A 25938-nucleotide genomic window follows, 5' to 3' on the forward strand; every position below is an offset into this window, starting at 1 on the left:
TTGTTTATTTGTTTATTTATTTATTGTAATACCTGTTACTGCAGGAAAGCTGTCAGTGAGATGAATTTCTGGGCTTTTTTGAACTRAAGATAGAAAATGAGCAATTCCTCGTTGTTTAAACAAGTGTGGTGTTACAACCTTTGCAGTTTGTGCAACCTTTGCACAAACTCTGGTTGCATGTGTAAATGGAGGCTAATTRTATTTTTGTCTTCGTGGACAAAAATAAATGCCAAAGCAAAATGGTAAACATACGTACGGTAAATATGACTTATCTTGATGTAGTGAAGGGATGCTGTATATACATCTTTTGTACACAAAAGACAAGAAACTGCAAATTGTGCTTTCACTGTGAGAAGTATTCTGCAGTGCACATGTAAAATATTAAAGGTAAAGCCATTTGGCACAAAATACAGTGTGAGTTGAAAAGGAAGGCTATGATGTATCATTAATAGTATTTTCAAACTGCTAGCATACATAGAGGAAAACCTCAGCTGTGTTATACATACGTGCTTAATTGTCTAAATGTCACAATGCAATTCTGGCTTTTAGAAAGAGGTGACAGCATAAATTATTCTGTTCTGTCATAGTAGATCCAACTTTTGCAGCTRTCTCTCTCCTTTTCCACATACCCACTGTATAGGGCTTTTTTTCCTCTCCCCCCAAAAAAACAGATAGAATCAACTAATATTGTTTTAACTTTATATTGAATATTTTAATACTGTACTGATGATTCAGGGCTTTACAAGAGGACAGTAGCTTTTCAGTTCATCCTGAACTTCTTGTGGCATGTGGAAGTTTATGGACAGCCATGAAAACTGGACTATTGCAGAATGCTTAATATCAGGCTTTGTATTAAACTTGTGACTATCAAATGTAAGAAGTAAGTGCTTTCAGTGGTTATATTCATTTAAAAATATTGGCATGTTTCTGTTTGCCAAGCCACCTGTATAAAGAAACTTGCCTTTAAAAATATTAAATCAAAAATTTGGAATATAATTTCATTTGTTCAGAAGAATAAAGCCAGAATGTTTGAAGTAAGCGCTTTCAGTGTAAGAAGTAAGTGCTTTCAGTGGTTATATTCATTTAAAAATATTGGCATGTTTCTGTTTGCCAAGCCACTTGTATAAAGAAACTTGCCTTTAAAAATATTAAATCAAAAATTTGGAATATAATTTCATTTGTTCAGAAGAATAAAGCCAGAATGTATCAGACTTTTTTGTTTGCTTGGTTTTGACTTCAAAGTATGCGTGAGAAGCAGCTCTTTGATTTACMACATCCATGGTGGTGTTGTAGTCACTAGTTGTGGTGAAAGCAGCACGTATGTGAGGTTTGGTAACCATGTGAAGTTTGGTTAGGACGGGGGGGCTGTGAGGGTTCAGTAAGGTGAGTATGTGTGTGAATTGCATCCTCATGGTGTCAAAGAAACGTAAGACTGAGCAAAAATTCTGCTGCCCGGCCTGGTAGTGAGCCTAAAGCTGGGGGAGTAGATTCTCAAGTCACAGTAGGGTGACTGGGGCTACTGGAACAAATGACATTTCTAAGTGACTAAAATGAGCTTGATGAAAGGATGGACTTTCCTTCTGTGAAGGAGAGATAAGATGCAGGAAACACATACTGGTGCTGTAGACTACAAATCCTGRAAAATGCCTTGGGATATTCAAGAAACTGGTTCAGGGAGCAGCACAACGGTGTTTTATTTTGTGTGCATCTTTGGAACTACCTGCAGGAGAGAGTAAGTGGGATTAGAGACCCTTGTGAAGCCTRCATGTGCTTCACTGTCATTGCTCTGTGCCCATGAAGAAGCAGGGCTGAGAGGAGGGCCTACAGCACTGGATCCCTGGCTACAAGCACAAGTAAACTATATATATATATATATATAGTAATTTGAATATGGAAGTTTTCAGGGAAGAGAGTAATTGTCCTTTAAGACAAGAGGAAATAGTCTCAAGTTGTGCTGAGGAGGTTCAGGTTGGGTAATAGGAAAAATTTCTACATGGAAAGAGTGGTGAAGCACTGGAGCAGGCTGCCTAGGGAAGTGATGGAGTTATCGTCAGGCAATGTTCAAGAAAGGTGTAGATGAGGCGCTGAGGGACATGGTTTAACAGGCACGGTGGTGATGGGCACCAGTTGGGCTTGATRATCCTGAAGGTCTTTTTTCCAGCATAATGATTGTATGATTAGTTGGAAAGTGAGGGTTTGTAAATGGCTGCTATCATGCTGAAGTTGTCTGACAAGGAGATCGGCTTCTTTGTTCTTCTAAATGTCCGGGTGACATTTTGGAGTGTGTACTCAGCAAATCAACCCCGATTGTTTTCCAGGTTTTCAATAATTGCATTCCAGCARGCATAAGGCTAATGTGCTTCATCTGCTCGCTGGTTATTTTTGTGCCCGTGGCAGAACTTGTCAGGCAGGTGATCCTGTACAAGTCTGACCTGCTGGTGCTCCTGCTGGGTGGGATGGCCTGGTTGCGAGAGCAGAAAGTCCACCGTGTGTCAGGACCCTGCTTTTGACCATCATTAGTGCTGTGGCTTAGAGCTTTTCATCTGTGTGGTCTGTACGCAGACATATGCCTTCCCTCCTTTAAACTGTCCTTTATGAAGTGCTGTTACACTTAAAATATGTTGATTACAATATCTTCAAATGAAATGAACATGCAAGTGTGTAACATTTTAAACATTTTCAGTAGGAAAAATAGAAGTTTAAGCAAACTCATGAGAAGTTAAAAATTCTGCAGTGTGCCACTTTTTTAACAGACTTATTTTTGAAAAAAAAATGCCTATAGTATCGATATTACCGAAGATTACAGGAGCACTTTGTTTCCTTTAAGCATAATAACCATTTCGACATTATAATGTTGAAAGTAAGCAAAAATTGACTCTGAACTAAAAGAACAGGCTCCTGGGACTTAGCTTATATTAGGTATTGCAAACAATGCTATTGATTCATGACATTTTAAAACACTCCAGCAAAATGGCAATTTTCAGGCCAAATGTCCTGTGGGAAAGTGTAAGTTGGTGAGTTGCTGAAAAAAGCAAAAATCTACATTATGTACTCATCTGTTTATTTTCAACAAAACTGTATTTAATAGTAGCATAAAACCACAGCTTTAAGTAGGTACATCATTCAGTTTTAAATAACTGCTCGTTTCTCAACAGCAAGACAGATTCTATAAATAAAACAAACCTTTAAAAAGGGTTTCTGCACACGATAGCCTGTTAGCTGACTATATGTCACTGCTGAAAACTAAAAGACCTTTTGTGAATGCAGGGAGGAAGACASCAAAAAAGACAACAGTTAAGACAAAGTGAAAACTTAAGTTGTTGATTTTCAAGATTCCAAAAATGCACCTCCCAATTAGTTATGTTTTTCTTTTTTTTTTTTTTTTTCTCTCATTTTTCTGGCCTGGTAAACATTTCAAGTCTCTTGACACAACCCTTGAATTTCCAGGGGTAACTCAGGTGCTGTTGTTTCATGAGTAAGAGATGTTTTGAAGGCTGCCTTCACTCGACTCTTACTTGTTCTCCTGTCGTCTCCCTCCACCTGCCCGAATTCCACAGAAATGACCACAGTGCTGATTAATTACAAGAGTTCATACGCTGAACACTTAGCACTTAGTTCATACACTGAAGTGGTGGTAGTAGTAGCAGTAGATGGACAAAATATTTGTGTCCTAAACCATCATGTTAAGATGACTTTGAGGCTGCTAAATTGCAAGTGGGATCATTGTCTGTCCTCCTCGGTCCATGAGATCCACTCTGGCTGGGGGTTACATGAAGCAGGAGAAGGGGGAGCTTGTGCTTCAGAGGCCCCCTTAGCTTTGTTTTACTTTAAGATCTGCAGGTTGTGGGTGGGTGGGTGGGATGGATGGGTGACTTATATTGCTGGTGAYAAATGCCATGTCCACAAAGTCTATGGCAACCTTCACGGGACCCTATGAAGTTTCTGGAGATAGTTCATAGGAATGTCTTGGCCAGATTTTCTGGTCAAGACAGGGAGTTCAAATGTTAAGTAGAAGAGTTGCTGCAGCTGGACAAGGATGTCCCATCTGTGCAGTCAGGGCAGTGCAAGAGCATCTGTGTCATGTAGCCTGGGGCAGGGTGACCCGGGACAGGATGGCTAAGAGTCCTGCTAAGTGATTCATCAGACAGCTGTATTATTTTGTTTATATAATTTGTCCCAATTGTGACAATGTATACATGTTTTCATCTTGTAAAATATTGAACTCATGAAATACCCTTTACTAAGAAAACCATTCAGTTTTGTCACTTTGTAGTTAGCACTGCAGATGGCCAGTGTGAAAAGATACTAGATGCGTAGTTCATATAACCTGATGATAATATATGGAAAATAAAGGGGAGGGTAAGCTCTTGAGAACTTAGTGTATCCCTTCTTGATACCTTCTTTTTGCTGCAGGCATATATATATATATATATATATATATATGTTTTTAAAAGGCTGGCCAATATTTTTAAAATAATCTGAGTTATAGATTATTATTATCTCTCTCCATCAGCAGTTGTTTCAGCACATATATGATGGTAGTCTGCAGTGCAACAGTAGAAACAAGTGGCTGTGGTGCATGTAAGTAAGGGTAGGAACAGAGTTTGAAAATATTAGGCATAAATGACTCTGCAGTCAATGTATCATTAAATAACACTCAAAAAGGAAAAAAAAAAAGGCTCTGCTCAGAGCCTTCAAAATGTAAGATGAGAATATATAAGAATATAAATAGTGGGAGGTGGAGGTAGCAGGCATTCAGAATAAAGAATAACGCTGGGGAAGTCCTTGAGTCCRTGGCCCTAGTGCTTCTGATTGGTGTTGGGAACAGCCTTATCTTGTGATATTTGCGCTAGGATTGGTTTATACCTTTTACTCAGAGTTGTTTATTTTAGTCTCAAAACTATAAGCCTGACCTTAAGTCTAACTAAATAAAACTTTCTTTTGTATGACTGTGTAAAATCCAAGGAAGGAACAGGCTGAAGCCAAGTGGAAGCATTTAGGGTCTTCTGTCTCTAAAGCAAATCCGATACAGCTAGCAAATCCGATACAGCTGTGCCTAYGAGCAGTAGTTAAGTATTCCGAAATATATTTGAGGAAACTGGAATCAAAACAGGTTCCTATCAGGTGTTGAAGGCTGCATTATTGAGATGCTGCATGAGGGGAGTACGAGGTGGGGAGGACCTCACAGTTCTGAGAGCTCTTAAACTGTCACGGTAACCTTATCTCTTTCCTAGTCCCAACGTTAATGTTCTGTGTGCTAGGGTGATTATTTCTTAGTAGAAAATATGTGGGTAAGAGTTATAATTTAGTATTTATAGTAAATAGGTTTTCCTGTTGCGTATCGATTTTGTAAGGGACTTTCATAGTTGACATTTTATTTTCCCCTCTTTCTCCCCTCTTCCTAATCTTGGGTCTCTATGTCCCTTTTGCATCTATAGAGCTGTAGGAACACACATACAAATACCCAATAGTGTTGCAGTTTTCATAATTCTTTATTCTGTATCAAATGTAAAGGGAGTGTATATATATGTAGGTAGATACACAAAATATAAAATGAAAAAATATATATAAATATATATAGAAGTTGGCTATTAAGATCTGTTTTCTAAATGTTTTTATAAAGATTTAATTTTATGAGTGAGGAAACCAAAAGACGTAAACATTACTGTGGCGGAGTTTTATGTTCCTTCTTTAAGCACATATATTTAACATTTACAAGCACATCTATTTAATATTTATTTGCAAACTTGAGGTTTTTATTATAAATATCTCTTTATTTACATAGCAAAGCAAAATATTATGCCATTTTTGTTGCTTACAGTCTTTGAGTTTGTTGTTTCTCCTGTCTTGGCTAACTTTCTGCTGGCTTTGTAGTTGCTCTGCTTGTATCAAATTTTCTACCTATGGTCAGACTTACCAGTAACAACTCATTGGATTGTAAGGCAATGAGAATGGATAATGGCATTATTTCTTTTTCCCTCCACATACAATTTTGTGAAGAATACATGAATTTGATATGTTGCTTCTCATCTCTAGTAATTACAAAGTAGATACTCAAAAGTGTGCCTTCTACCAGGATTACATGAATACCCGAATAATAGCTTTTCTGAAAACTTGTGTGCTTATTTTCAGAAAGCAGTATTTAATACTGGAACTGAAATGAAAGAGTAGATTGTTACTAAGTGCTGTTATTTACGTTCTTATACATATCTTATTGCTTTCCTGTTGGTGGTGGTAAAGATTAATGAAACTTCTATGAAGTTGGATAGAAACGAGGAGGGAAGTATATTAAACTATCCCTAGTTTGCCGCACACTAATTATGATGTCAGATCTCATTAGAAAACAGATTCACACACAAGTACTCTTATTCCTTTCAACATACCTGCTTCAAGAAAGCACTCTGCAAATTTGACAATGAATTGCAGCTGCATATTCTGCTAATTTCAATTTGCTAAAAATTTTTCCTGTTGTTTATCCTGCATGTAATGTTTGAGTAAAAGAGCAGGATATTGCAGCAGGAGTGTTAGATAGTACTGAATAACCTCAGATTGAGTATTAATCTGGCAAATAATTTCATATTTTTCTAAATGTAGCYTCTGAGATACCATAGTGATGTTCCATCTTAAATGTAGGGAAAACTGCTGTGTTTTGGGGGGACATGATTTCAGCACTGTGCTCTAAGCAAGGCCATGTTTTCATTTTCACAACATGTGACTCCAACAAGGGAAGTTATGAGACTATGATTTGCGGCTGAAGGATGCATCATATAATGTGAGGCAGACAATTTTGAGTATCTATATACATCATAGGCAAACCTCTTGACCCTGATAAATAAAGGCAAAAATCTCGAAAGGTGTTCTCACAAGAATCAAAGAACTCTGCCCTGAAAAATGGGTTACAGAAGAAAAAAATATATATTCAATTTGGGTGAATACAATGTATGTTATGCCATAAAAATAATAGTCATGTTTATATAAACTTAAAACAATCTATGTATTCCCACCTGTATGGTTGTGATTGGAGGGAAAAAAAAAAAAAAAAAAGACTGGTACTGGTCTTGGTCTTTGGTGTTTGGGGTTATATGGCTCATTTTAACATCCTCTATTTCTTTTTTCTGCATCCTGGAAGACTTTTGGTCTGTTGCTTGTTTAGGTGAGGAGACTGTSTTCACTGTCACTTCTGCCAGCCTTAATCTTATAATTCTGTTTCCAAAACACCAGGGTTTGTGGGGAAATGATGCATTCCCAGGTTTTGTCCCAGCTGTCAAAAGTTCAAAGAACAGGAAGCTTTGACAATTGCTAGGTCACACGTATAAGAAGAACTAATTCATTCTATTTGTGTATTTGGTTATTTTTTAATTCTGTGGCTGAGAGAATTGCAGAATTCAGCATTTCAGTTTGATCATTGATTGATCATTGTCATTTTTTGTGGAAYTGGGGGCACTGCGTTTACCTGTGGTTAATATTCTGCTGTGATCAAAGGTAGGCAATAATTTATGAACATCAGAGAACTACTGAACACTGATGATAAATGTTCAAACATTTGGAGACAATAGTTTGTCGTTAGCAGAATGACAAATACATTTCCTGTAGCAAAAYAGTAAGTAGTTCTGTAGTTTCAGTCAAATGCTCTTTTATTTAATTTTAATCTTGTTGTTACAGCAGGCTTACCTTTTGCAGAGCTCTRTTTGAGTATGCAGCTAAAAGCCAGAGTTCTAGAAGCTTCCTGAAGGCTCTGCTGGAGCGAATATACGCTAGGAGAGAGGCCGCGTTGTGCACAGTGCAGTTCCTCCTCTGTCCCTAGGACAGCTCTTGGAGTAAAAGAGGATGAGGAAGGTATAAACTGACCATAAAGTCACTTTATACTCTCTTTTCCTCAAATGTCACTTCTTGTTCTACTTCTAAATTCTCCAGCACGAGATCTTTTTTCTTCAGCTCATAATTTGTGAGGCTGAGTTCAACTGATCCCTGTTCCATTCAACAGTTATGTCAGAGGAAACGCGAAAAYCAGTTTAAAAGCACTTCATCCACACTTTCTTCATCCAAAAACAAGCTGTATGCCAGAACTGTTCCTCCCTATTGCCACTCAAAAGTCCATACATGTGTAGATTGTAGTTCGAAGTGTTACCCCCTGCTGAGAAACAACCTGTACAGTAAGTAGGGAGATAAGATTACCATCTCAATGGTGGTGCTCAACTCTCGGGTAATGAAATATAGCGCTTTTAGGAGGAAGTTGTTCCTGACATAAGTGAAAGACAAAATTTCTGAAGGAAAACATGTAAAGTATACTCTTCATATAACAGTAGAAGAACYGTAGAAGAACAGTAGAAGAACTTTATATATAACAGCAGAAGAACCTGATGTGTAATTGAATCAAGAGCTGATGCACAGTTGGGGTGAATTGTCATTAGCTTGTGGCTGCCCTGTATGTCTGTAAAAAAAAGTTATGTTTTGTGGGATCCATATATGTCTTTAGGTTTGGTGAGGTAGAARGAGTCTCATATTTTAGATGAGGAAGTTGGTTACCCTTGCAGCTGCAAAATCTGGAAAATGTAAAGATTAYATTACCTGTTCTAGAAGGTAAAAAAGCAGAACTTAAGCTAATAAATGATCGATATACTTTCTAACAAGGATCTCTACCATAAAAAGACTCCTGGCATTTGAAAGTAAATAAAAGTTATTTTTTGAGTTCAAATTTCTTTGCCTTAAGAACAATATTTCTTTGCCTTCTTTGCCTGCAGTACTTAAGACAAATGAAGGTTATGTTACTCAGGCCTTCATAAAATGAAGGTTATGTTACTCAAGCCTTGTTATTCTTTGCAAGGTGTGTAGTTGCTCCTCAAGAATTCAAGACTTCACTGACACCTCTAATCACAGAACCACAGAATRGTTGAGGTTGGAAGGGACCTCTAGAGATCACCTAGTCCAATGCCTCTGCTCAAGCAGGGGAATAATCTAAGTACGATAGTAGGCTGTTGTGTGTGGTTTGTGTGTGTGTGTGTGTGGTTTGGGTTTTTTTTGTTTTTGTTTTTTTTGTTTTTTGTTTTTTTTTTTGTTTATTTAAGAATTTGCTATATTATTTTTTTTCTGTGTTTGACTTGCTATTTTCAACCTTATACATTCCTTTCAATTTTGTGCCAGGAAGATGCATGATGTGCAACCATGTGAACTGTGGTAGTAAAATCAAAAAGCCCCAAAACACTGAGGGGACTGCAGTTTTTGCTTGTCAACACTAACTTTCATCAGAGAGCTAGAAATACTTAATATAAAGTTCTAGTGTTATTTTTAGCATGTAGCATAACTGCAGTAAATACTAGCCAGTTGAAGGTTTGGACAGATAATATTGTTGCAGCTAGAAAGAGAAGCTCTTCAGACTGTTAGAGTCCTCCAAAGGGCTTCAAAAATAAAATCTTCAAAATAAAAAACAGTACAGTTAAAATTCTTCTGTTGGGTGTCTTTTCAGCGAAGGTGAAGCATTTGATGTATTGCCCAGGGATCTTTCTATCTCTATCTTTTATTTTTTTGTTCTGTATGTTTCACGCATCCACTTGAAGGGGATAAAAAACAAARCCTCATCACAAACGCGTCAACATCCACTACCCACTAAGAAATGGGTTCCTGGAAAGAGCAACCAACTTTCCCTTTCTTGGGATACGCTCCTTACACAGGGAATGCTCTGGAGAGCGATGGCTTGTGTTACAAAGTCCTTTTGGAAGGCCAACATATGTGTAACATTTCTGATGGAAAAATCAGAAATGATCAGATGTGCTCTTCTAAGAAAACATTACTTRGTGAACTAAAAATATAATTAAAAACAAAAAGACATCTTTTAAAGATTTCTTTAATGCAATTTGTTCAGATTTCTGAAAATACTGAGCAAAAGATCTGTGGAAAAAATATATATTTATTGAATAAAAGAATATTTGTCATTTTAGAAAGATACTCCCTATATTAACAGTTTATAGCTGTTTTCTAGTTTGTGTGAATCTAAGGAGACTGAAAACCTATATGAGCAGAGTCTGACCTACTCCACCGATATGAACTGTGCTTCAAGTTTGTACATGCTACACAGAGAATAGACAGGATTGACTTTCCACTGTCTAAAACATGCTAGCTTAGTTGATATAGGTAGACGTCAGAAAAACATGAAATTTTCTCCTTTAGCCTCATTAGCTGGGCTGCAGGTCGTTTACAAAGAATCTTTGTTTTCCCTCTAATTGAAGACTTCAGTGATAMGGGGAGGAGGCTGAAAAAGCACAAGAGTTATTCGTTTTCATAGTTTGATATCTTTTCCCATTTGACCCTCTGTGAAGAGTGCAGTACAGTGTAGAAAGAGGAGAGGTGGGGGCAGGCTGCTCTGGTACTGCACTCCACTTGAGCAAGCAGAGTGTTCTCAATTCTGGCTTGTGTGTGTACTGTAGGATATTGAAGAGCTTGCTGCTTTCTCCATTCGTGCACTCCGAAATGGGATGAAAGGAAGGGAGCACCAACAAAGGGTAGCAGGTTGTTTTCTTCCAGTAAATTTTAACRAGTGTGATTTAGCCTTGACTCCCTCAGGAAATAGCACTACTTTACAAGCTCTCAGTAAATAAGCAATTACATAGGAAGCATGAACAAATTGATTTGCTGGAAAACTCCGGCAACTGTTTTCCTTTCTTTCCTCCTTTGGTATTCCTGTTTTCACTTTGGAGTTTAYGGACTATATAGATATGATTGATATAGATAGTGCTAAATTTTATGTAATAAAAAGACTTTCAAATGAGCATGCTGCAGGCCCTGAAGTCTATTTTATGTATTTATTTCTATACATATTTTATATCAACGTTCAATATAATCCTTATGCAGAATTTTTATGCTCCGTTCTGCTTCAATGTGAAAAATACCTGAAGTTTTAATATAGCAGGTAGAATAGGCTAAGAAACTTAGACTAGAGGGGAGGATGGGAAAAAAAAAAAAAAAAAAAGCAGAGGTGGAAAAAAATGCAGTTACCTTTATTATCAGTTTGTTCAATATCCAATACGTAGTTATCCTCTTCACTTCTGGATTTTAATCTTAAAACTTTGGGGATCAGCTAAACAGTAGGATGTAATGCCATGGTTTATGGCTTGGGCTTGAGTATATAAACATGGTCCTTTGCAAGCCAGTAACCATCAGTCTTTACTTGTAATAATGCCCCAGCTCTGATCTTGGTGTTTCCTCCCTTTGATACTCTGGTTGGTCAGAAGGGATCACAGAATCACAGAATGGTTGAGGTTGGAAGGGACCTCTAGAGGTCATCTAGTCTGCTCCAGCAGGGGCACCCAGAGCACGAGGCACAGGGCGGCATCCAGGCAGGTTTGGAAGATCTCCAGAGAAGGAGACTCCACAGCCTCCCTGGGCAGYCTGTKCCASKGCTCTGGCACCCTCACAGTAAAGAAGTTCTTCCTCACTTGGAGATGGARCTGCCTGTGTTGCTACCTGTACCCACTGCCCCTTGTCCTGTCACTGGCCACCACTGAGAAGMGTTTGGCCTCATCCTCTTCACATACATAGAGTGAAGGTAAAATGACATCAGGAATCACATTGTTGGTACCTAGCAGGGACACGTGTAGTCAGTGTAATCATGGCAGACCTGAGGTGATGAGTGAGAGATGCGTTAACTGCYGCCTGACTGTTGGGTGTTGCAGTCAGGTAGTGCTATAGGAGAGGGCTCCGTGTCCTTTGGCAGCGCAGCAGCCCCTGGGAAGAGCGACAGGCAGTTCTGAAGGACCCTGCCAGCAATGAGCTTAGGGCAGTGATTGTTGGGCCTCAGAAAAGTCTTGAAGCRACATCGCTTTAGTTCGTGCAGGAGTGTGTGATGTCAGGTAAAGGACATCCATGCCAATAGAGCAAAYTCCTTATTACTTATGCCCCTCTGTGCTGTCTGGTAAAAGTCAGTGATCTGTCACTTCACCTTCCTCTCATTATCTTTAGTTTTGCTTCTTTAGTTTTATGTCTTAACTTGAATTAATGTTTGCAAAACACTCCGAAGAGCATTATATAGCTGCTTTGTATGATTATTTTGTTCCATGTGGTATAGTTTCAATTAAGCCCAGTAATTAACTAGTACTAATTCAATAACAAGCAGAAATGGCAAGATCTCTTTCTCTTTTTAAACACTAGAGACTTCATGGAGGGATCAGGGAGAGATGGGAAGAAGCAGTGGATAGATATTCTTACGGGTTTTACTTGATCCATATTAACCTCATTGTCTACTTGCTAATTACAGTAATTTTAATATGCCAGTCCCCTCATAAAAGTAAATTTTGAGATCCACTGCTTTTAGCTGGGAAAGCCAGGAGCATGGAGGGAGGTAGCTACACAATTTCTGGTGCTACTGAATTGCAACACTTGCCCCCTGCTCCTCCCTCCAGCAATTACCTTTTTTTGTTTTTAACTAATCAATGATGATGAAAAATGATGACTAAAAACGAGTTATAGCCAGCTTGCTGTGTGAATGCAGCCATGAGTGATGTGTTGTCACGATTCTGTGTTATTTACTTCAAGCTCTGCACTTTGAACTAGTAGGAATAAAAGATTTTCTTTCCACTGCTAAAGGAGTACCTCAAATAAGAGATGTGAAGATTCAGAGCTTAGAAAGCAAATAAAACTGAACTATTATTTAGAACCCTATCCATTCAAGTCAGCGCTGTGCTTTGATGCAATGCGTAAGTTTTGGAAGTGTTGGCTGTGGGAAGTAGGTGGTCACTTAAGTCATGGTGCTACTCTCATTAAATCACGAAGCTGACAGTCAGTGCTCAGCACAAGAGCTCAGTCTGTCCTGCCCTCCCTTGTTCTGGCTTCTTAGCTGGCCAGATCAACCCGTGGAGGAGAGGCAAGGAGGAAGGTGAAGGGAGCTTGCAAACCAGCTTGCATGTTGATGGGCTTACTGGTTGGGTGCGGTATGAACCCAACTTTGCTGAGCTCGCCCTAAAGAGCTGAGTAAGTTTAACAGCTGAACTCTGAATTTGTAGAAACTGCTACACGGAAGCTTGGGGGTGCTTGGACTGCTCGTGTTTTTGTTTTGTTTTCCTGTAAAGTCTCTCCTGGTCTGTGTTATTATGCGCTTCTAAAGGTAATGGAATAGCGTCAGTGCTGCCTTCAGAGAATCGGCAAGTTCCCCAGCCCACGTAGCTGCTGCAGCCACCACAGTGGCTTYACTGAGCAGTCCTGTAACATCCCTGCCCCAATTCCTGTAATCCCACTGGTTGCTGCTGGGAGGGGCAGACCCAGTGTCTCTCTAGCTCCCCGTGTTCAGGGAGCAAACAGCAGCAAATAAGTCATCTGCTATTGAGCAGAAAGTACCTGTTGGAGCCTGACTGCACAACAGCTGCAGTCTGATTTCTCTAGGTCCTTGTTTCTCATATTTATAATTCTCAATTATAAAAAAAGTCTTATGTATGAATGTATTCTAATTCTTACCATTTCATAGTTCACTAATAGGCAGCAAAACTTTTTTTGCACGTGCACATCAATTATTTCACAGCAAGTTAATATGCTTTGTCACATAGGTATCACTATTTAGAGATAGCAAATTTTATATATATTCTTATCWTATTCCAAATCCTGCAGGTCTTATTTGGCCAACTGATGGTTGCTAGCCTCGCTGTTGTTAGTCTGCCAGCATCACCACTGTGCWTCATTTTATCTTAGCACAGGGCTTCTTCAGCTGACAGCTTCCTCACTAATTGCCATGCATAACTTCTGTAATCAGATAGATCCAGCTATCCTCTAGGAGCAGATATATTTTATTTACACATATATATAAAACAAATTTTGTGTGTGTGTACATATATATATATATATATATATAAACATCTGTTTATCCTGCCAAGCAGGTCAGCACATGATGGCAAAAGTCCCATGGATGGGACAGACGCAGATTTTGAAGGGCACACAGCAAAGATTGGGAGCTAAGAGCCTCAGTATCTGAAAAAGGCCTAGGCTTCCTGTTCTTAGTTTCCACTAATTCCAAGTATATTGAGAGTTGCRTGATAAAAGATATCTCTGGAAGAGTGAGCAGCTGAACTTTTGGCCAATGAATTGGCATCTCTCACCTTTTGCTGAGGTTTTACTTGTATGTCTCATTTAAAAAGAAAATTGGTGTGTGACACATTGTCTTCACAGGTCCTTGATGCAAGTCACTGAGTCTTTTATAATCCATAATGCATTCAGGAAAACAATGGGCTTGTTCCATAGTGCCTAGGAGAATGGTGTTTTCTGTGTTGGGATTGGCTTCAGTTTCATATTGGTTTCTTATAAACCACCTTTGTGTTTTGTTTTTTAACATTTTTCTATTCATTCCTTTTCTATTAACATGTTTTGCCTTGATCTAGAGTAGAAAGGAAGATGCATGATTCCCTCTGGCCTCTATAACATATTTTATGCTTTCTTTGTCTCCTGTTTTTGGGCTACAGAATATTTATTCTACTCTTTCTGATGCATACCYTGCTTTTTTTCTAATCAGTTCTCTTTAGCATGCAGCAGCTCAAAGAGGTGACATTAGTATGTCACATCTTTTAAAAGAAATTTTGTGCGCCATTGGGTTCCTGCCACCCCTTGCCTTTGTTTCTCTACTCTCTGCTTACCTTGGCTGTTGTTCATCACCTTAGGGATCGAATGCATCCCAGATAAAAAATTAATCATAGCATCGTAGTCCCTAGGGGATTATGGGCAGTCATGATGCATTTTATTTCAGGATCAAAAATTTCTAGGCTGTAGGCAATGGCTGAAGCAAGTACTATTCCATTATTATATTAATCCAGATTATCCAGAAATTATCCTCCTCTTCTCTGTTTGGTATTCCAGGGGTTGTGCTTCCATCTGCCTTAGGAACTGACCCTTGTTTGAGAACATGTATGAGTTGTCTTTCCCTAAAGAAGGCACTGATGAACTCAGGAGGCTTTCTTGTACATTAGCTACAGAATTGCCTTATCCAAAGGAATGTCTTTTTTCCTTTCCTGCTGTATCTGGAGAGCAGAATCATTAGGCCATAAGCATCTTTTTCCTGAGACATTATAATACTGCTGTCTAGATGTTGGTCAAATGACTTCAGAGGGTGGTCAGCCCAATGTCAAATTAAGTGATTTTGAAATATAAGCATTTTTCTTCTTTCAAAGATATAAAAGGATTCCTGGACCTTTTTCTAGCATAGGCTTAAAGGTCCACGCTCATGACCCTATGATTCACTTTTCCAAGCTGCCCACACAAGGGGATATTATGGAGCTCACCTGTTTACCCTTTGGTCCTGAACTCTGAAGTTGGCTAATGAGCACGTGAGAGTCTGGTGAGGTGTTATGTGCTGGCTCTGGTTTTGCTTGGATTCCAGGACAGATTTTAGCCTCACTTGCCTGGAGAAAACACAAGTAAGAAACATGTTTATGGCTTTCAGAGCAAAGGAAAGTCAGATCATCTGGAGAATAGAATCATCACACTTTCCACTCTTCACCATTACATGTAAATAACAGAGAAGCAAATTGCTCTTTTGGATTTTCAATTTTGAGTTTACTAACAGCCTTCTAAATTATCCTGGCCCTTTCAGTCATAGAGCAGCTATTCCACAGTTCGAGACGCTTACACTCTGAGAACACAACAAGGAACTGGGTAATCTGCCACGCTCTTCTTATATTTGCTGTTTCCCTAGTTGTCTTTTTTTTTTTCTTGTAATTCTCATTCAGTCTTGCATTTTCAATTACATTTACKCCTGCAGATTTTTGAGGGGTTTCGCTTTGCCTCTATAATAGTCTGTGCCTATGAGCTGCTGCCCATGTGAAAGACAAATGTTGTTTCTGTGAAACTTGTGTTGCAATTATAGTTRTAGTAGTTTGGTAGAACTAATTTAATGCATGCTATATTTTTGTATGCATTCCRTAAGCAATTTTGTATCAGCTTGATATAAAGACTATAAGTAGTTTGATTGCTGTGTGKTTTTTTTTTCCATCTATGACAGTTGGTAGTTGACGAGAAATATTGAATAGCTGTGAGATTTTTGTCTGCCTCTTTTGACTGAGCGTCCTACGTAAGCATTATCACTCCTAGTCTTAATGGATTTCGGAGTATTTTTTTCCTCTACTAGTCTTAATGGGTTTTGGAGTATTTTTTTCCCATACATATATGAATTCTGTTTGCAGAGCTTGAACAGAACAATTCATGCTGCAAGGAGTTATTCAGTGATCTCTTTTCTGTAGGAGTTTTAGATCTTGCATTTAAAAAATAAAAATACATAAAAATGGAGAGATGAAGAAAAGTGAGTTGGAGAGAGGCAAAGAGGGAACATATTAATAAGATACTAATAATATGCAGAAATCATGTTCTTTTTCATATTCCTTAATCTTCCTGTTCTCAGGATTGTATTTTAAAGATTGATTACACTTTAAAATGTTACCTTTAAAATTTATTAAAGAGATTTTTTTCCCCAATTGTGTTTCTAGCATTGCTGTTTTTCACTCGTATGTCACTGCAGTAGCTGAATCTTTAAATCTGCATTTTAAGATGGCAGCCTCAACTGTGCATGCTAAGTGAAGGGCTTTCTTTATTGCTTCCTAGCTTAGACCTTTCCGATCCCATTTCTATGGAGATCATCTCATTGGAGATAGTATAAGGGAATTTTTAAAACTTTTAAAACTATTTTATTTTTACCATTCAGCTTGTTTCCATGGAAATGGGATCAAAAAGACTGTCGGTAGCTAACAGTTTAAAGTGAGAATTCGCTTGCAGATTTCAGGAGATGACTCCCAGCTGAGTGCTGCAAATACTGATATCAAAAACAAGTCATAAAGAATGTTACAAAATGACAGTAATAGAAGAAACAATTAAAATATTAGGAAAACATCTCTTTTTTTTCTCTCCAGTGAGAGGAAACCTTCTTTTTTTCCCTCATTGGGAGTGATGATTATACAAATGCTTATTTAAGTGTCCTTGGATATATATGTACCTGTACCTTCAGACTATTTCTTTGGAGAGCTACAGTTTTAAAAAAGCAACATAGTTCATCTCTCTCTCTTTTTTTTTTTCTTTTTTTTTTTTTTTTTTTTTTTTTTTCTCATTAAAACTCTGATCTGTTCTGAGTGGACATCTGTGAGAGATGAGGGATATATGTTCAGAAAAATTACTTTAGTTTAGGGTGCCTCTCCCCCCCCTTTTTTTTTCTCCCCAAATATTGGCCTACTTTTCTATGTAAATTGACGGTCATGTTTCCTAAATTACCTAGTTCTCTGAAACAATAGGAGTAACATAGATCTTGTCAGCCTGAGCATTATGCATCTTGTCCCTGATCTGAAAAGGAAATATTTCTTCTGTTGTTTGATAGGTTAAAAGATTTATGACCTTCAAGGATTCACCTTTATAGATGCTTTTTAGAAGGGAGTGAAATCCAAACAGTGACTGAAGACAACAGGTTTTGTTCCCCAGTTTCTTATCCCATATTTGTTTGGGAGCGCAGCTTTTCCCTTTAATTCTCCCCCATYATGGAAAGCTGATACTTAGCTGTTTTTTTTGCTCAGCAACCAGAGATTGGTGTGGAATGTTGTATGCATGGATCCTGYTGTTATCTACTTAATATCAGTATGAATATTCAAGTGTGATGCATGGTCTGTACCACCTTTTTTTATTCAGTATCTGAAAGTACTTAGGTGCATTGGTGATGTATGTGTGGGCACCAAATCCTAGATTTTTAAGGAACAGTTACTTAACCAGTGAGTGAAGGAACACGGAGAAAGAAAGTAAGTTTCCAGCTTAGAACACAAACAGAGTCTACAAGGCTGGAGAGTCTCCCAGACCCRTGGCCAAGGGCTTGGGCCTAGATGACCAGGGCTGCCGTTCTTTTCTTTAAATGAAGTAAAAGAGACCTTGAAGGCTCTGTGCAAGGCTCTGAAGCTGCCCTCCCAAGGTTACCGAGCTGCAGCTGGGGTTAATGCCTGAGTTACTCCTATCTGGGACTATTAATTTATCAGTCAGTGTGACAACTTGTGGGAAATGTGTCAGTCACTGTGATTGCAGCCCATTAAAAGTTAAGACATTTTCAACTCCCTCATGCAACTTACCCATGTTAATCAGAAGAGCTACTCATGGCAGAATTTAATATAAAATTGAAATGTAGTAATGAATTCTTTGAGCTCATCTAGGCCTCATGCCATTGCAGCGCAGAGCATGTTCTTTTGTGGTGCCTTTGTGGAGGGCCGGGGATGAAGTACAGGGTTGACCAAAATTCTTGCCCTCCTCCTCCTGTACCGTTTCTGGTGCAAGTTCCCYGTTTTGTATGGCAGGTCCTTGGTAAATCACTCCCACTGTCCATTCAGCATACCTTGCATTCAAGCAGCACAGTCKGACTACAGTAAGGCCAGGATAAGGCCTTAACTTAAGAGGCCAATCATGATTTAAAGATGATAGTGGAGATGCATGATTTATTGCAATTATTCTGATGTCCCCAGAGAAGCTAAATCTACTTCCATGGGACTGAAACTGTCCCACTATACTTACTCTTTTTTGGAGTGATAATATTACTTATAAACAAATTACTTTCTCATAGAAAAGTATTTTAATGTCAAGTGCACTGTTTTTGTAGTGCTCACAGTGGATAAAACCTCTGTTAACACAACATACTGAACTGTCATAAACAGTTCTCTGCAATTTTCTCCATCCATGTGTGGTGTTCAGTTTAAAATAGAATATGAAGAGCAAGGAAGTGGGGAAGATTTTGAAAAGAAATGTTTGTTGTATATATGTTCTTCAAGAGAATTTTTTTTTCTCTTTATAGTGGCATCTCTACGGCTGTTTGATTTTAGTGAAGTTCTAAAATGAAACATGTTATAAAGTAGCTTGTAGAGAAATGAAAACACCTGAGATTATCCAAGTAAAGTCTTAGAATGGCTTGTAACCTCATCRCACCTTTTGAACCTAACAAGTAATCTGTAATTTGTTTTTCCTCCAAGTCTTCAAATTCCATAGTCTTCTATTTCAATGGTCTTCTACTCCTCATTTATATCACACTTGGRAGTAAGACAGAACCTCTTAGCTATGTGGATTGAGGCACAAATGAACCTCCAACTGGCCTCTAACTCTCTATTTCTATTTGTTTTTCTAAGTCTACATTGCAGTTATTTCTGTCATGTTCAAATTTGTTCTGTCATGTTCAAAACCTCTGTAGTAGAGGTATGGGGAGAAAGGTGATAGATCCTTGATTCATGAGCCACATAAGCACATGGGTGTGAGTGGGCCAAGAGCATTGGTTTAATTTTAAGTAGGCCCTTCCTGCATGTTTTTACTTGTTTGAAGGCACAGAGTTAGGAGTTTTAATGGTACTTCATTTAAAATCCTTYACTCTTTGGGAATTTTGAATCAATTTGGGCTCTGTGGGTTTGTGCTCAGCAAAAGGGAAGAGATCTTGTGCACCAGAACCTTAAACTCTCCTTTTCTGTTCCCAAACACCAARTCTGCTTGGAACCCAGCCTAGTGTTTCCTACAGGGTAGTTTTCCATCATTGTTCAGTATCGAATTTGGAGTCCRTAGCACAGGGATGGGTACTGTGCTAACTAGTCCTCTGTCGAGCAGTTTTGACCAAATCTGCATTGCTGCTGTATTTGAGGCTCACAGTTAATGCTGAAGTKGCAGCTTTTTCCCTAACTGGATTCATAGTGAACCCTCAGAGGTCAGAAGCCCTTGGCAGCTTAGGAAGAGCCACGTTTGCCAAGCCTGAGCGCCTGAGTTTGGCCGTCACACAAAAACTGTGTTCTATAGTTCTGATCCTGTCAGCAAGATGCTGTCCTTCCACTCCCACTGTGACAGGGAAGAGTTCCCAAAAGTGCTGAGTTACCTTCCTGTGCCTGCACTTGTCCTGGTTTTCTGCATAGCCTTCAGAGCCGCTTGGCCGTCAGCGGGAATCACAGTCGCGTGTGACTGCACGTGGAATCCCTCTTTGTCCACAGGAAATCCAACCACCATTTAAAATGGAACTTCTGCAGGCTGATGGAGCCCAGGTTAGCATTGCTACCACTTCTACGTGATTGCTCTGTAGACTCCTAAGGAAAAAGGTGCTTCCCTCCCCTCTGCTCCTTCCTTGCTCCTAATGATCACATGGCAAAGCCGGTTGGCTTTGTATGTGTTGTAAGCGTTCACGTGGGCCTCAAGAGTCATCTCATATGTAGGGATTTTCTGAAAATGAAGACCTGCCTAATTCTTAATCGATGTCTTCATCTGATTCTGCAGAATAAAAGTGAACAAATAGCTCTTTTGCCCAACTGAGATTTATGCTCCTAAATGGTGATARTAATTTTTGCTTACAAATGGTGAACTGAATTTGAGTGTTGACCATTTTCTTAGCCTCATGGGCCATCAGCCAAGCACACTTTCTTTACAGTAGTGGTATAACAGATACTGGGAATATTCAGATTCCCCTCTAGTCAGTGTGTGTCTTTGGGCTGTAACTCTAAATTAAAAAAGCACTGATGTTGTGTTGTAGTACAACAGCCAAATGTGGGAGAGGCATCACAGGCTGGTAGTATTTGAATTCCTGTTAGAACAATGACGTGGAAGGTCATTGTTCTTACAGACTTATCTTGTTATACTCAAAATTGCAAATGATCTGTAACTCAGTCAAGTGCTTTGATATTAACATGTGGTGTGTAATTAATGTAACTAATGCAAAAAAATAAAATCATATACAGAGAATTCAACCAAAGTAGCCACAAAGTTTGAGAAAACTGGGAAAAGGCAAAATACTCCATAACTTTTTTATACTACTGGCTGCCCCTTCAGTTTAAAGTATCTTTTTAACAAATTAGCATACAAATAATTTTGAATAAATGTATTAATAAAATAAGCTGAAAAAAGTATGCCAAAATATAAACATTGAGTAGTATGCTTTTTGATGTTTTATAGCATTAAAATGAAGTAATCTAGCATTTTGAGTAATACTTATGACAGGTGTTTGGCTTGTTCGTGCATTCGTATGAATCTAGGACACTAGGAGAACAGTACATCTAAAAGGCTGTGCTGAAATATCTTGGAGAATATACAGCTTTTAGATGTAGAACTGTAGGTAGTTTGTGCTTTCATAAAAAAAACATACATACCTAATGCTGTATTGATATTAGGAGTCCTTAGTGTAAAAAACAGTCAATTGTATTGACGTTATTTGGGGCATCTGGTAATTATTTAAAGTTGCAGTTTATTAAAGCAAAGCATTTGACAAGTCTTTCATTTATAACATATGGGTAACTTTTCATAGATTTGGGTTTTTTGAGAGCTTCCACGTAGGAATTTCAATCAAAAGCTTTTAAGAAAATCCCTTGACATTAATATAAAACTTGAAAAACAAGTTCCTCCAGTAAAAACAAATTGAACTTGAAAAACTTGAAAAACAAATTCCTCCAAATTCCAAACTATAAGAAAGAATTAAAAAGGGCAACAAAAGTGATGATGCCTGTGACAGATTTTTTTTTTTCCTTTTTATAGGAAATAAGTGTAATGCAGACTCTACCTGCCAGAAAAGCAGCAGTTGCATAGCCCATAGGCAGGGCTCTACGACACGATTCAGTGTAGCCCAAGAGAGCCTGCAGCTGCTCCTCCCGGGCAGACCGGCTGCATCCCTGTTGGCCTGTGCCGAGCTCCTGCGCCTCGGGAAACACTCAGCCCCAGAGCGTGCCAGACAGCACCATTGCAGCAGTCCTGTGACACAGCTGATGGCATCGAGGGCCCAAGAAAGTTCTCAGGCTTATTAAATTGACTAATACAGATATGGGCAGTGTCTTCCACTGAATCCACACTGATTAAAGACATTTTTGCTAATAGAAATTTATCAGTTTTTGAAAAGCAAACTGTAGTACTTCTCTGTAGTTAATGCATCTTCTTTTTATAGCTGTAGCTGATATAGCTTCTTATTACAGTCGTGCTTCTAACCTTTAAGTAACATAGTTTAATTTTATTAGCTCTGTTAAGCTTTAGGTGCACATATACGTATGTATTTGTTGTCGTCTCTTGGTTTATTTTCTTTTCTGTCTCATTTATTTTCTTTTCAGTGGGATGCCATAACTGAGATGGATGAACACAATCGTCCCATTCATACTTACCAGGTATGTAACGTGATGGAACCGAACCAGAACAACTGGCTTCGGACAAACTGGATCTCCCGTGATGCTGCACAGAAAATTTATGTGGAAATGAAGTTTACCCTGAGGGACTGCAACAGTATTCCATGGGTGTTGGGAACCTGCAAGGAAACTTTTAACCTCTACTACATGGAATCAGATGAATCTCATGGAGTAAAATTCAAGCCAAACCAGTATACTAAAATTGATACTATTGCAGCTGATGAGAGCTTTACCCAGATGGACTTGGGCGACCGCATTCTTAAACTGAACACAGAAGTTCGTGAGGTTGGGCCAATAAACAAGAAAGGATTTTATCTTGCTTTTCAGGACATTGGAGCATGCATTGCTTTGGTCTCAGTCCGTGTTTATTACAAGAAGTGCCCTTTCACAGTCCGTAACTTGGCTATGTTTCCTGATACTATTCCAAGGGTTGATTCTTCCTCTTTGGTGGAAGTGCGGGGCTCCTGTGTGAAGAGCGCTGAGGAACGGGATACTCCAAAATTGTACTGTGGAGCGGATGGGGATTGGCTTGTGCCTCTTGGGCGATGCATCTGCACTGTAGGATATGAAGAACTGGATGGCTCCTGCCATGGTAAGTAAGCAGCCTTTAATAGAAAGCAAATTATGATGTTATGTGAACAGCAAGTAGCATGATTGTATATGGGAAACAGTGCATCACACTGCTAAGGAATGGTTGAAAGCAGAAATAAGAAAGGTCATTTTCAGTCATGATAAGTTGGTTTGTAAGAAAACCTATAGTTGCTAAAGGCGACCTTTGTTTTGTCTGTCTATAGATACCTGCACTGTAACTGTCTATAGTTATAGCAATGCTAGTGGTGTTGACTCCTCTATTCTAGTGCAGGTGTGCACTTCAGGGCAGTGAGGATGGTGATACTCTGTGACGGAGAGGCATAGAGGCACATGCCTCTGACCTGCCTAAAACACATCTTGGGAGGACATTGGAAGTGACTGAAAAAGAATGCCTCTTTTTCTCCATATTCCTATAAAGAGAATGTAGTCAGTTCAGTTGAACAGATTTTTCCATTTTTCCTGTATACACAGTCAGAGGAGATGACTCAACCTGAAGAGGCAATGCCATGTGTATGCTGCTGTAACAGAGGGCTTTAAGTGCCCCCATGGTTAACATGCATTTTAATGTAGTAGAAGATCAGTAGGAATGAAGTTGAATTGTAGAAGTTTGAGTCTGTTCAGAATTAATGCAGAAGTTTAAAATCAGATGTATTAAGTGATTCATCACAATGCTAGTTATACAGCATTACTTACACTGCCATTTCATAGAGAACAATGCAAGAATATGGCAAGCTATGTTATGAAATAAGCGTTAGAAGATCAAAGTTAGTTGCTGAATGTTGTTTGTTCTTATATCTTAAAGAAATGTCTGCCTCAGGAAAGCTGTATTTTGTGATTTCTTTTGGAGACTCCACATTGTATGTCCATAGTATTGCACCTTGCCAGTTTGGTAGAGAATTAACGATGTTTCAAATCAGGGCAGTAACTTGAAGCGGACTACAAACCAGATATGTTTCCTTCACTTATCAGGAACACATCCATGGGTAGGATGGATGCAAGAGCAAAAAGCACGTCTTCTGCAGAACCCACACATTTCATTAACCCTGCTTGTGCCACTTATTAATGCACAGCTGGGGAAATTCAGAGTACTTCAACTTCTGAGCTGTATGGACCATGAATACATAGGTAAAATATCACAAACCCCGTGCTATGCCCGGGTGAACATCTGAGCTTTTGCGGATTCAATTTGACACTAATATCTGTAGAGAGTGTGCCTGCTAAGGCTTATTTTCCACCTGTCAGGACAGGTAACATTTATTTAATCACAAAAGGCATGCAGCTTCTTGTACTGCAAAGTTTCCTGGTAGTTAATTCTTTTGTCAGCTTCAGAAATCACAAGTGCACTAAAGAACAAATGTCTACCTTTATATTCTTTTACTTTTTGATTTTATGTAATGGGCTTATGTAGATCTGGGAAGAAGAGKTGTCCTCTATAACTGTGGCTTGTAAAGAAAGCTTTGCTAGCCGCCGAGGTCTGCTTTGTTTCAACATTTGACTTGTAGCAAAAAGGCAAAATAAAGGTCCAGGTACTTAAATTACATAAATGACATTGCTATTGTCTACATATTTTGGTCAAGACAACACATTTTTGGTGTGCCATCGTCACAATGCTGTCACAATGCATTGGAGGTATTCAAGGACACCCTGTGCTCAGACTCTGTGACATACTGAATAGGCTGCAGAAGTAAGAGAAAAGACAAGTTTCATGGTTACTGCCTCCAAATAGGAACTAAGCCAAACTGCTTAGTAATTTCTTCTCTTCTACATCAAAATAACTCTCAAAATAGCAATATTTTGTTCTGAATCTGTTCTAGCAGGTAATTGGGTGGTGAGGAGGGTATAGCCTAGTACTTGAGTATTTTTTCCTATTTGCAAATGCAGTAAAATTTTAAACTATTCACAAGCTTGTGGCTCAGTGGGGAATAATAAGCTCTTTATGACAAATATAGCTTATCTGTCACAGGTTTTTAAAAATACATTTCTGTGATGATATTTGTGGAATTAAGCACTCTCTTGTCATGAAGTACCAAACTGCATAAAGAACGATGTAGTGTGCTACTTGCTTACAATTTTACAAAGCAGCGAAAAGAGGATAAGAAAGTTTTTGATCAGTTTTACCACTGCAGTTAAATTGTGGGACAGGAAGTAAAGTAAATCTTTATAAAGATTTACTTTAAAGATATAAAGAATATAAAGCAACCAAACTGGCAATGTTTGTCATCTCAAGATTTGTTGGTTCTGACTGCATTTCCGAAGGCTTGCGACAGTTTCTTCACCTACTCTTTGACTTACTGGTTTTATCTATCCACTCTTGTCTGCTTTTAAGAACATCATTTAAGAATGAAAGTTTGAGCAGAAGAATTGGCAACTGGATTATAATACCAATACAAATACAAATGTGTCTAGAGCAAGTCAGAGACCCACTGATGGAGAATTCTTCATGAAGTCAATGGCAAAAGCCACAGACCTTTGGGATTATTCATTTATTGTGGAAGAATTTAAATTGAAAAAATACCRTTTTCTCCAAGTTAATTGTGCAACTCAACCTGCTCCTTTTTGATTCAAATCTGTTTTTGAGATAGCACCAGCGTTCCCTGCTTCCTTTGGGTCTTTGAGCATTTGTAAATAAGTTACTGCAGATGATCTGGCAGCACAAGCAGTAAATAGGAGCTGCTGGCCTCAATAAATCACTGGTACCAGTCCCATTCACATACGAGCTAATGACAACATAAAAGAGGGAGATATGCACAGGATTTTGATGCACATGAGTTGTAATTATGAAGTTCAAAGTGAGATTTTCTTAGGATTTTGCTTCAAGACAAAAGTCATGCTGGATTTAACATATTCATAATGTGCAGGGTACATCAGGGGTTTCTTGCACAAGAGGAAACAACCTTGGCTTGGAAGAGAGAGTTAATTTTGGGTTGTGAGGAAAGGGAAGATATAAATCATACTGGCTTTCGTTGATTGCAAAAGGAATAAGTATATATTTGACAGGCATCTGCACTGTAATACGGATAAATAGATATGGATTAGGAATTAGGAATTAGCCAATTAGGAATTGGCTCGATGGCAGGGTGCAGAGAGTGGTTGTCAATGGTGCGGAGTCCAGCTGGAGGCCTGTACTTAGTGGTGTCCCCCAGGGGTCAGTTCTCGGTCCGGTCCTGTTCAACTTATTCATTAACGACCTGGATGAAGGGCTGGAGTGCTCCCTCAGCAAGTTTGCTGACGATACCAAACTGGG

At 38.7% G+C, this 25938-nt stretch overlaps 1 protein-coding gene across 5 annotated transcripts in view; it reads left to right on the top strand.

The window, feature by feature from the left end:
* EPHA6 (EPH receptor A6) overlaps positions 1-25938 on the top strand; it is a 418698-nt gene that overhangs the window by 22699 nt on the left and 370061 nt on the right. For 2 of the 5 annotated variants that reach the window (XM_026038558.1, XM_026038559.1), the window contains exon 2: positions 22032-22695. In XM_026038558.1, the coding sequence (XP_025894343.1) occupies positions 22050-22695 (646 nt within the window). In that variant the 5' untranslated portion in view covers positions 22032-22049. Of the gene's footprint in view, positions 1-22031; positions 22696-25938 lie in introns of those variants that run through there. The other 3 variants (XM_026038560.1, XM_026038562.1, XM_026038561.1) reach the window with 3 other exon arrangements.

The sequence above is a fragment of the Nothoprocta perdicaria genome, unplaced genomic scaffold (genome assembly GCF_003342845.1).
Source record: "Nothoprocta perdicaria isolate Ctin4 unplaced genomic scaffold, notPer1 scaffold_212, whole genome shotgun sequence".
Taxonomy (NCBI): Eukaryota; Metazoa; Chordata; class Aves; order Tinamiformes; family Tinamidae; genus Nothoprocta; species Nothoprocta perdicaria.